This window comes from Juglans regia, chromosome 15 (genome assembly GCF_001411555.2).
Source record: "Juglans regia cultivar Chandler chromosome 15, Walnut 2.0, whole genome shotgun sequence".
NCBI classification, from domain to species: domain Eukaryota; kingdom Viridiplantae; phylum Streptophyta; class Magnoliopsida; order Fagales; family Juglandaceae; genus Juglans; species Juglans regia.
The window spans coordinates 13494682-13507031 of NC_049915.1; the positions used below are offsets into that span (position 1 = coordinate 13494682).

A 12350-nucleotide genomic window follows, 5' to 3' on the forward strand; every position below is an offset into this window, starting at 1 on the left:
TACAAAGGAAATACGTACTACACTCTAGAAAGCAGGAAACTAAGACAGAAACAGATTCAGTACATTATCATCATTCCTTACAAAGATCTTAGCCCACAAACTCAAAGTAGAAAAGAAAAAATTGGGAAGATCTTCAAAAGAATGCTCTGTCTTCAAAACATCTCTCATTCCTTTCCAGCCATCAACACCACATTAAACACAAAGGAATCATTCTCCATCTAGCAACAACACATTTCCTTGCCTCAAAACCACGCCAACAAGCAAGAAGATCCACAACTTCCTTAGGCATTACCCAATATAAACATGTCCAACCAATAACCTCATTCCACAAAGACTTTGCCACCTCACAATGTAAAAAAAGATGATTTACAGATTCAACATCCTTCTTCCACATGACACATCAATCAGCTATACACAAACCACGTTTTCTAAGGTTATCCGTGGTCAATACTTTCCTTAGAGCAACTACCCAACTGAAGAACGCCACCTTAGTAAGTACTGTCACCCTCCAAATGCTTTCCCAGGGGAATACACAGCCAGAATGACACTTAAGCACCTTATAAAAAGAACTGACCGAAAACCTGAAATTTCTAGCATGATCCCACAATAGTCTATCCTCTCTTCCCTGCATCACTTTTGAATTATAAATTCTTCCCCAAAAATCCGACACAACATTCATTTCCCACTCATTTGCATCTCTAATAAAGTCAACATTCCATAGAATATTATTATCCATACATTGAAGAAAATCTGCCACAACAACATTTTGATCCCTTGCAATCCTGTAAAGAGATGGAAAATCTTATTTAAGAGCTGATTCCCCACACCAAACGTCATGCCAAAAGAGAATCTTCTTCCCTTCCCCCACCTTAAATTTAATGTTTAGAAAACTCCCTCAACCTTTCCTAATAAACTTCCATAAACTCACCACATACGCTTCTCTAACTTCAGTAGAACACCAATCTCCCCACTCACTCCCATATTTAACAGCAACAACATTCTTCTATAAAACATCTCTCTCTTCATGATATCTCCAAAGCCATTTTCAAAGGAGTGTTTTATTAAACAACCTCAAATTTCTCACCCCCAATCCTCCACAAGAAAATAGTTGACAAACATTGTTCTAACCAAATGAAACTTCCCTTCCTCTCCTATTCCTCCCCATAAGAAATTACGATAAATTTTCTCAATTCTTCTAGCAACCCCAGCCGGCAAAGAGATCACTGAAAGAAAATACGTAAGAAGATTAGACTATGTACTCTTTATCAAAGTAATTCTTCCCGCTTTAGACAAATATAACTTTTTCCATCCAATCAACCTTCTCTCAATCTTCTCAATCACCCCATCCCATATCAAAACAGATTTTGTGAGCCCCCAATGGAAGACCAAGATACTTCAACGGCAATGAAGTAATCTTACACTCCAAAATATTAACCAAATCTGAAACATTACCTACAGCACCCACAGGTACAATTTCAGACTTGTTTAGATTCCTGAGACCCAAGACAACTTCAAAACATAACAACAATGCTCTCAAGGATCGAATATGTTCTTGGTTGGGCTCACTGAAAATCAAAGTGTCATCGGCAAAAAGAACAAAACCCGACAAGTACAATTTCATGCTACTTTAATGGCTGGGTTTTTATGATTTCCTTGTATCACCAAGGCCATTTTCCCAATAACAGCAATTTTCTTTTACAAGTAATAAAATTTCATCAAGTAGCATTTTTTCTTTAAGTAAATTTCACCAAGAAATATATTAACAAAAATATTGAAAATTAAGCAAACCACTAGACGAGAAGAGGAATTTGTTTTTTTCGTTTGATAAGTGAGACAGGGATTTACATCTGCCCAAACCAGCATATCCAATAAAGTCAAGAGCACATTCACCTATGCCACATCAGTGGACTAACACTATCAACATTTAAGACATCCTATCTTTCAAGAAAAAAGCAGCAGGCCAAAGTACTATTAGATGAACCATATTGGAACATACATTTCAGTACTGAAATTGCTGTGTGGAAGAAGATTCAGTTCATTTGATTTTCTACTGTTTTCAACATCAGCTTCACACTTTTCAAGTTTTGCTTTCAGATCTGCAGCATCCTATTGAGGAAAAAAAAGATATAACTACAATTATAGGAAAAACATCAAAAAGGACTTGGGTACAAAGTAATTGGGTATTGACTACACAACAAAATAAAATGATAGAACAACCAGCTACTAAGTAAAGGCACACCAAAATAAACGCATATCATGAGGTTTTCAAAACAAAGCAAATGATAGGAACTGCAAGTACTGATCTGGAATAGTTCAAATGGGCGAGAACTAACACACCTATGAAATTGTCAAGCAATTATTTTTTTCATGAATAAAGAAAATTATCAAATTTTCATGCAATGATGGCATTGGTAAACAAAATAAAGCAAGGACAGCAACAAAAAAATTGCTTCCTGATCCATTGAAATATTATTGTCCGTCACAAATAAGTCAGGGAGCATACCTTTTCAAATTGGTTCCTTGCAGATACTTCCTTTTCAAGTCTCTCTTTATAATCAATTTCGACTTGAATCAAATGTGTCTGCTTAGGATAGCAACAAAATCTCAAAATCAAGACGAGGAAAAATACACCACAAGTCCAAATTTAAGAAATCACCAAATTGACAGATAACTTGTCACCTTTAGGGCTTTAACGACGCCCTCAAGCTCTCCTGCCCTCTTGGACCATTCATCAGAACTTTCCTTGTATAGTTCAACAAGCTTATTTAGCTGCGAAGTTGTAATCATTTAAATGAAAAATAAGTGACTGAATTAGATAAAACTCAAATGGCTGCCATCTGCTTTGCTAGTCAGAAACGAAAACAATGGAAATACATGACAGGTAAAATTAGGTAAAAATCAAATGGCCATTCTCATGCTTTGATAGTCAGAATCAGAAACAATGGCCTACTTGAATTGAATAAACATAGAACAAACAACACAGAAAATAAATGATTTTTTTAATTAAATGCTAGATTGATTCCAGCAGTCAGTCTTCTTTCTATAGAGTAGAATCGTATCAATAATAGAAAGCAGGATTAACTGCGGCTGTTCAAATACACGCCGGTCAAAACCATACATTAATAAGATTATTTACTCAATAGCATTCACAAGTTTTTGCATGTCCCAAACAAATATAAATATTTTTTTTGTGGCACCGGGTGTTCAAGAACAAAGTCCTGACTAATCCCGCGGGTGCACAGGCTCTCAGCAAGGAGTCTCCCGCAAGTACACCTCGGTAATTCAAGGGAAAGCTCTCCCAGTACAATAGCCCCTAGAAATTGTTTGCACCCAAGAGAATTTGAACCTTAAACCTGGAGGGAGCATACCACTAAGACCAAGGCCTTTATCACTTGAGCCAACCCCTAGGGGTTAAGAAATATGAAAATATAAGCAACATATCTAAAAATATATCCGCCGACTCTTTTAAATTGCAAACACATATAAAACCCACTGTTGAGAGTTCAGCAGATAATCGCTCTTCATTGGCGGCGGCAGCATCTTTAGATGAACACAACTCCTACATGTGTCAAGACAAATATTGATGAGGTAGCTGCCACAAAACAAATGGCACACAAAATAATATAGAAGGTCAAAAAACATATCACACCTCCTGCAAGGATGTTAGTTTTGTTTCTAGTTCCCTCACTCTTTCCCTGTTCCATTGTAATGAACCAGAGCATTCGTTGTATTGCCTCTCAACCTAAAAGCATTGATATAAAAATCCAAAATTGGCACAGAAATAGTATTATAATTTAAGCTTCACCAGTTACAAATACAACTTGTAAAGGCATTCTTACTTCTGCAAGCTTAGCAGACATATCAGCCTCAATATCATTATATTTTCTCTGCAGTTCATTGAGACTATTAACTTTTTCAGTCAACTCATCATTAAGCCAGACATTATGCCTCTCAACAAGCTCCTTTTCCTGCTCCAATTCAAACACATCTATGTTGTAAATGAACCACAAAATAAAGCAATAAATAGATGAAATTCAAAGCAGTAGGGCTTGTGTGCAGTAAGAGGAAGTACTCAAAGCCAAAACCTGCCATGAACATGCCAAAGGAACAGAATGCATATGAAAAGCAAGCACAATTCTAGAAGTCTTTTAAAATCGAAAAAAATGAACTACACTTGTTATTGATGGACCATATCTATTTGTTCAAAATCGCTTGTTGCAAAGATGAATTTGTGAAATGACTAGGGTTTTATGGTTCTCAATCTTCAGCTTCTTCCAGATTGATTGGGTGATGCCCCAACTGATGGTGGAGTTATTGGCATAGCTTTGGGAGGTAAAACAAGAAGGCACTTGAATGCAAAGGTAAGGCAGATGGCTACTTTGTTAAGATGTTGAGCATAGGGAAGGAAAGAAATACCCGCAACTATGAAGAATGTGAAAGAACGTTGCCAGAGTTAAATATCTTTATGCTCGCATCTCTTTATGCTCACATCTTTTGCAGATTTTTTAATTCTTGTTCTTCTCACTTGTTTTTTTTTTTTTTTTTTTATAAGAGATAAACTTTATTGATGTGAATGAAATAGCCATGTACCTAGTACACAGGAAGTATACAATAGAACACCTAAATAGATTCTAAGAGCGATGAACTAAGGATAAGAATTCATGAATATCATCCCCATTTAATACAATAGCTGAAAACCAAAGCAATAAAGTATGTAGAAAAAAATTCTTCAGCTCCACCATTGTTCGTTCCTTGTCTTCAAAACAACGCATATTCCTTTCCGTCCAAATACACCACATGATACACAACGGAATCATTCTCCAAACTGCTGCCACTTGATGATTGCCTTAAAATTTTTTCCAACAACCCGTCAAATCCACCACCCTCCTAGGCATTACCCAAGCCACACCAACCCTTCAAAAAATCTCATCCCACAACCCTCTCGCTACGTCACAATGTAGTAAAAGATGATCTACCGATTCTCCATTCTTTTTACACATGTAACACCAATCCAATACAACACATCCTCTCTTCCTCAAATTGTCCGTGGTCAAGATCTTCCCAAAGACGGCATTCTAAACAAATAAAGCAACTCTAGAGGGCACTCGAGACCTCCAAATGTTCCTCCAAGGGAATGAGGTGTGATCCTATGTAGTCAAAATTTTGTAATACCCATTTACTGTGAATTTCTTGTGATCCTGAAACCTCTATTTCAATCTATCATGCTGTGCCATAGTAGACCCTAAGGAGTGTAGCAAGCTGAAAAAGTCTGAAACCATAGATAATTCCCAATCATGAATATCCCTATTAAATAGAATATTCCACTGATGCGAACCATGAGCAAATAACCGCACATCCGCCACTGAAGCCTCCTTATTAACTGCAATATGATATAAAGCTGGAAACACTCTTTCCAATGCATGATCTCCACACCACACGTCCTGCCAAAAACTAATTTGGTTGCCCTAACCTGCGACAAAACGAATATGATTTACAAAACTTGTCCACCCCTTCCATATAAACTTCCATAGCCCTACTCCATGTCCCCCTCTCTCTTCTTTGGAACACCAACCACCCCAAGCAACACCATATCTAGCATCTATAGTTTCCTTCCACAAAGATCCCCATTCCAAATGATATCTTCAAAGCCATTTCCCCAATAACACTTTATTAAAAGTTCTCAAATTCCAAACACCCAACCCCCCATTCATAACTGGAGCACATACCGTCTTCCAATTAACCAAATGAAATTTATTCTCCTCCCCTATACCTCCCCATAGAAAAGCCTTAAAGAATTTCTCAATCCTATTCACTACCCCTGCAGGCATAGGAAAGAGAGATAAAAAATAAGTAGGAAGGTTAGTGAGGGTGCTCTTGATAAGAGTGTGACGACCCCCTTTCGATAAATACACCATTTTCCATCCAGCCAACATTTTCTCTATCTTCTCTACCACCCCATCCCATATTGCTCTACTCTTGAAAGTAGCACCTAGCGAAAGGCCCAAATATTTCATTGGAAAAGAGGACACCCTGCAATCCAGAAGACTTGCTAGACTGCATATGTTAGGAACCACACCCACCGGAACCATCTCAGACTTGCCAAGGTTCACCTTAAGCCCTGACACTGCTTCAAAACAAAAGTAATAATGCAAGTAAAGTTTGAACCTGACTCCTATCCGCTTCACAAAAAAACAAAGTGTCATCTGCGAAAAGGAGATGTGAAATGATACAAGGGCTACTAGAGCCATTTCCCACCTGAAAACCAGATAAAAAACCTCCACCAACAGTAGCATGCACCATCCTACTCAACGCCTCCATAACTATGACAAATTGAAGAGGAGATAACGAATCACCCTGTCGCAAACCCCTCGAGCTATCAAAAAAACCAGCAGAAGTGCCATTAACTAGCACTGAAAAACAGGCCGTTGAAATACAATGACGCATCCAAGAAATCCACCTATCTCCAAAACCACACCTCTTCAACAAATACAAAAGGAAATCCCAGTTCACATGATCATAAGTCTTCTCCATGTCTAGCTTGCAAAGAATACCTGGACTTCCCTCCCGCAATCTAGCATCTAAACTCTCATTTGCAATGAGCACCGAATCAAGTATATGTCTCCCACGAATAAAAGCATTCTGAGGCTTAGAGATAATATTTTCCAACACTGGACTAAGCCGATTAGCAAGAACCTTTGAAATAATCTTATAGACACTGCTAACCAAACTTATTGGGCGAAAATCCTCAATACTCAAAACCCCATATTTCTTGGGAATGAGCGCAATAAAGGTCACATTAAGTGATTTTTCAAACTTTTGAAACGCGTGAAATTCACTGAACACCCGCAAGACATCACCTTTCACCACATCCCAACAAGTTTGGAAGAAACCCATTGAGAAACCATCTGGACCCAGCACTTTGTCCTTAGCCATACCAAAGATGACCTTGAAAATCTCATCTTTAACAAAAGGTCTCTCCAAGACACTCACAAGTTGCGGATCAATTGCCTCAAACGGTAAGTCATCGAGCTTTGGCCTCCAAGTTACCGATTCGGAGAGTCTCATAATAATGTGCAATATGACTTTCTAGTTCAGCGGGAGAAGATAGCACCTGAGTACCTGAATGTAACGACTCAATCGCATTATTACGTCGATGAGAATTAGTCATTTTGTGAAAAAATTTCGTACTCCTATCACCCTCTTTCAACCAAAGGGCTCTAGATTTTTGTCGCCATGATGTCTCCTCTGACAACAAAATCCTTTCCAACTCTGCCACAACCGTGGCTTTCCTCAATAACTCCTCCTCAGAGACCCCTCCCAATAATTCCTTACCCTCTAACTCCTGCAACTCCTCCAGCAAAATGGACTTTTGATTGTCAGTGTGCCCAAAAACTTCCAAGTTCCACTTCTTCAGGTCTTGCTTTAGAACCTTCAGCTTACCTGCAAGAACGAAACTCAGAGTGCCACTAAACTGGTACGAAGTCCACCAAGTACTCACCATCTCTACAAACCCGTTCACTTTAAGCCACATATTCTCAAACTTGAAATACCGGCGACCCCCGTGAATGCCCCCACAATCTAAGAGAATAGGAAAATGGTCTGAACTGACTCGAGCTAACCTTTTCTGACTTACTTCTGGATAGTGTAACTGCAAAACAAGGAATCTATCCAATTTTGACCAAGCACGGCCGTTAGACCATATGCACTCACCACCCACCAAGGGAAGGTCCATAAGGTCCATATCAAAGATGAACTCAAAGAATTCCGCCATGGCTAGAGTGTGCCAATGATGCCCCGATCGTTCACTAGAAAAACGAGTAATGTTAAAATCACCCCCCATACACCACGGCACATCCCATAAAGAGTGTATTCCAGCCAACTCCTCCCACAACCGTCGCCTATCTCTATCCATGTTGGGACCATAGGACCCTGCAAAAGCCCAATCCCACCCATCGCTCACATTTTTTAATAACACCGAAACCGAAAACTCACCAACACACTCCTCAATCACCTCAACCACTATTTTATCCCATATTAATAACACTCCACCTGATGCTCCCTGAGAGGCCAAATAGGATCAATCCACATACGAACATCCCCAAATACTACGCACCAATCTTCTATCAATAAAACCCAATTTTGTTTCTTGCAAACATATCACATCACCCTTCCACAACCTTAATAAAGCTTTGATACAAAGACGTTTATTGCTATCATTCTCCAACCCCGTACATTCCATGAAACAATCTTAGGCTTCATTAAAACTTAACTTTCCCCTCCCTTTCGGTCTAACCCTTCCGCTACTCCCCTCCTTAACATCATAATTGATGGAGCATGTTAAACGTTTAAATTCTCTATCTTGTTTTGTAGCTGATTTTGAACGACTAGCTTCAAAAGCCACAAGAAGGGCCATAAATTGTTCCTCATAACCTCCAAAAGAGACCCCAAAAAATCCAATTCGACAAACAACTCCCATAATCAGAACTGGGATGGAGTGTACACAGAGGAGTAAGAGCCCCCTCCTCCCCAACACTGTTATTGGGGATCAAAATCAATTCCGAAACACCCAAATTATTTGTTTCACCACTTGAAACCATATTATTAAGAGGAATGCCATCCCCAGAAAATATCCCACCAAGAATACTCAACTCCATTTGTGGGAAGCCACACGGATAATCAGACTGCACTTGCACAACCTCACCCCGAAATGAATTCCCACTATCCCGTGAAACAAACTACTCTTGCACAGCCTCTGAACCTTCAACCACCATGCACAGCTCAGAATGCCCATTCTCCACCAACATCCCTAGTGACGAGGACACGAAAGCAGTTCTCAAACTCTCCAGCACCATCGACTCCACCAAAATCTCCCCCTCCTCTAAATCTTCCCGTCTAAGCACCTTTACCAGCTCACCAGGGTGGTCGACAGAGGTCATCAGCAATTTCTGTGCCGATAGGGTCCCGATAATGTGCTTATCGGCGCCACAGTAGCTTGTCGCAATCCCTGGTCTGATATCTCGGACCCGAAAGCCTTCCCCGACCCATCTATAGCCACTGCCCTCCAGGCCTTCTTAGGGCCTGAGGTCTGACCCGTACCATGGCCCAACGCACGACCCGTAGAACAAGGCCCACTCTTACGGCCCACAACCTCCTTCAGCTCAACCTTGCCCTTAACATAGCGTTTTAAGTAACTGATTTCGTCTAACACGATGCCCACTTTCTCCTCCAAGCCAACTAACATCTTCAAAACACTTTCCTCATTTAACCCCAACAGTATGTTGTCTTCTCCACCATACCTCTGCACATCCTCAGAACTGATTGCGTGTGGCACCACGTCTATCATAGCATGAGGCGGTACCTTCTTCAACATCTCACTGTACGACCTTGCTCCTCCTGCCCTCGATGATGGAGCACCTCCCTCTCCTCTGTTCTTCTTTGCAAAAACTATCTGGGATGTGTTCGAAACAGAGGGTGAACAAATCTCCATTAAAGTATCTCCAAAGTTCCTCCACCCAGCCCCTTCCTCCCTTCTGGAATCACAAGCAAACTTCTCCTCTTATCGCGACCAAATTCTGAGAGGGAGATGAAACTACCATTGAGATTACGTCCCTTCCTCACTATTAACACAGTGTCTCATTTTCTACGAGTTCACAAAAACTCATGAGGACCCAGTGTTTCTGCACATTCCTTCACCATAGAACCCAGCCAACCCAGAGTTTCCCAATCCACTGAAATATACTTCACTACACGACGACTACTTTCTATAATCCTCCACCACCTTGCGTTCTCCTTTCTGAACTCAAAAAGCTTCTGGTCAATGAACACTTCCTTACACAACCCCATCTAAACCAACCCACAAACAATACAACCCTAATGTTTCAGTGATACACTAATCCCCTCAAGAAGGAAAAGCCACATTAACGAATCACTACCAACAGTAAGGAAAAACCACAACAAAAACTGAAACTGTATGGAGAGAAAATATAGTAGAGAGAGAAAAATCCCAGACTTTCTAGAATCAATCCAAGCCGACTTTTACCTTTCCAAAATGAAGTTTATTCTCACTTGTTTTAGCTTGGTGTCTTTCTGCTATATACATATTGTGTGCTTGGGTTGCGCCCCTAGCACTTTTTGTTTGATAAAAGTTTTCATCCCTTTACTTATCACAAAAAGAAGTGTTGCCCTATCTTGAGCCCCTGATCCGTAAACAATATTCACCCACTTAACCACAAAGTTTAATATAACCCTACACCATGTTGAATTTTTTAAATGAGATAGGGAACAAACATGGACCGATATACACTATTCAAAATATTTTTATCCTGTCAATTTAGACAACAGACAATGGAGAACGAGTTCTGTTAAAGAAACCTGTTGAAGTGTGAACCAAATAATATGCTTCTCATTTTCCTTTTTATTCCCATTTATTACTCAAACATTGTATCCAAAGGTTAAGCAACATTAAACAGGCACTGTAATGAAAATCTCTATCATGAGTGAAGAACAGTGCATAGAAAGCATAGCAGCTCTGTTCTGCCCACCTTTTTCTTATTAAGCATTTTGTTCCACCCATTAACAATATTTTGAGAAGCAATAAAAAAGAAAATATTATAAATAGCCAGAGTTCCATATCACAGCTTTTTCCATACTATAAGTAAACTCCCTAATAACCTATTTTCACACAAGATTTTGCGATTCAGAATTCAATTATAATTAGCCCATGACAATTGTTGCACTTGCTATTTGCGATATCATGAAATCACACTCCAATTCTTATGGACACCCAAGGAGCAAAATTGAAGGGCGCCCCCGTATCAAATGCAGCCCCCAATTCTAATTATGAAATTCCAGGTGGCGAAAAATATTAAATAAAGAAACGTCGACAAGAGAAGAGAAGTTGCAAGGGAAAAAAAAAAAAAAAATAGATAACCAGGAAAAAAAATTAACTTTTTAGAAGAACAAAAAATTTAAAGCCAGCCCTATATCTCAACTCACTACTATGAGAGCTCAACTCCGCTCAACATCCAAAAGCAGCCTAGAGGAGTGTAGGTACCTGTGAAAGACGAGAGCGTGTAGCCTGCGCACGCGACAACTCAGCCTCGATTTCACTCAAACGGGACTCTCTTTGCGCAGCAGTGGCGGACAATTTGACCTTGGGAATCACCAACAAAAGGATAAACAACATTAAATTGATTGTTAAACTTAAAAATACGAAAATCTAACAAACATAATTGTTAAGGCAATAAGATACGCAACTCACAATCTTATCAAGATAGCTCTTGCTAGTGGCATTCTTCCCACCAGTCTCCAAATCCTTCTGCTCCACCAACTCTATCAACTGTCTTTTAGACTTATGCAACTCCGACACCTCCGTTGTCAACCTCTCTATCTGCCCATCCTTTCCGATCTATGAAATTCCAAGAGATTATTCCATCCAACATACAAAACATATTTGTACGTACACACACTCATATAGAAACCCATAAGAAAAAGAAACAATTACTATCCAGCACACGTGCAGGTAAAAATGTTCTTACGGATTGCAACTGGAGTTGATGCTTTTGGGCCTGGACTTGGGCGAGGTCGGAGAGACGCTGATCGAGGGAGGAGTGAAGCTGTGCGTTTTGGGACTCGAGCTTGGAGAATTCTGCAGAGAGGGAGAGGTACTTCTGCTCGAGCAGAGAGCAGGTCTGCTCGGCGGTGATGGCAGAGGCGTCGGCCCGGGCCCTGACGATCTCGACCTCCTTGTACAGCTCGGCGATGAACGTGTCGGCCTTCTCCGCCACCGCAGCGGCGTCTTCTGCGCACTGCGAGAACTCCTCATCGGAGAGGAACAGAGGCATTTTGTGAAATCGAAACCTCCCCAATCACAAAGATCGGCAAGGAAGAGAAACACGAAAGGAGCGTGGAGTAATAAAGTGAAGAAGAATGAGGAGGGAAATAAATGGCTATTAATTTGAAGGAGAGGGAAGCTGAAAGAAGAACAGACCTGTAAAGTTGTTTTTCTTTCCTTCTTCCTTACTTTCTTTTCCGAAAGAAAAATTCTACACTACATGAGTCGTGTTGGATAGAAGCTACACATTATGTATATGATTTAAAAATATATAATTTTATTTTTTTATCTTCATATTTTATATCTCATAAAATATAAAATTTTTCTTTTAGATATAAGCTCCACACTCCTACACACCACTTAAAAATATATAATTTTACTCTTTTATCCTCATATTTCATAAAATATGATTTTATCTGTTATACAAGTCATTTCTACTTATTCTATAGGAGTTTTCAAACTTCCTAAAGGCTTACTAAAACAACTAAACAGGTTGATGAGAGGGTAGGGTAGTGGT

At 39.7% G+C, this 12350-nt stretch overlaps 1 protein-coding gene across 1 annotated transcript in view; it reads right to left on the reverse strand.

The window, feature by feature from the left end:
• LOC109021499 (nuclear-pore anchor-like) overlaps positions 1 to 12020 on the reverse strand; it is a 99562-nt gene extending 87542 nt beyond the window's left edge. Inside the window, exons 1-9 of the mRNA XM_019004138.2 lie at positions 11538 to 12020; positions 11261 to 11407; positions 11054 to 11152; positions 3840 to 3968; positions 3650 to 3742; positions 3494 to 3559; positions 2680 to 2769; positions 2504 to 2581; positions 1997 to 2106 (exon numbers count right to left, since the gene is read on the reverse strand). Of these exons, the coding sequence (XP_018859683.2) occupies positions 1997 to 2106; positions 2504 to 2581; positions 2680 to 2769; positions 3494 to 3559; positions 3650 to 3742; positions 3840 to 3968; positions 11054 to 11152; positions 11261 to 11407; positions 11538 to 11843 (1118 nt within the window). The 5' untranslated portion in view covers positions 11844 to 12020. The remainder of the gene's footprint in view (positions 1 to 1996; positions 2107 to 2503; positions 2582 to 2679; positions 2770 to 3493; positions 3560 to 3649; positions 3743 to 3839; positions 3969 to 11053; positions 11153 to 11260; positions 11408 to 11537) is intronic.
• Positions 12021 to 12350: the final 330 nt, after the last annotated feature.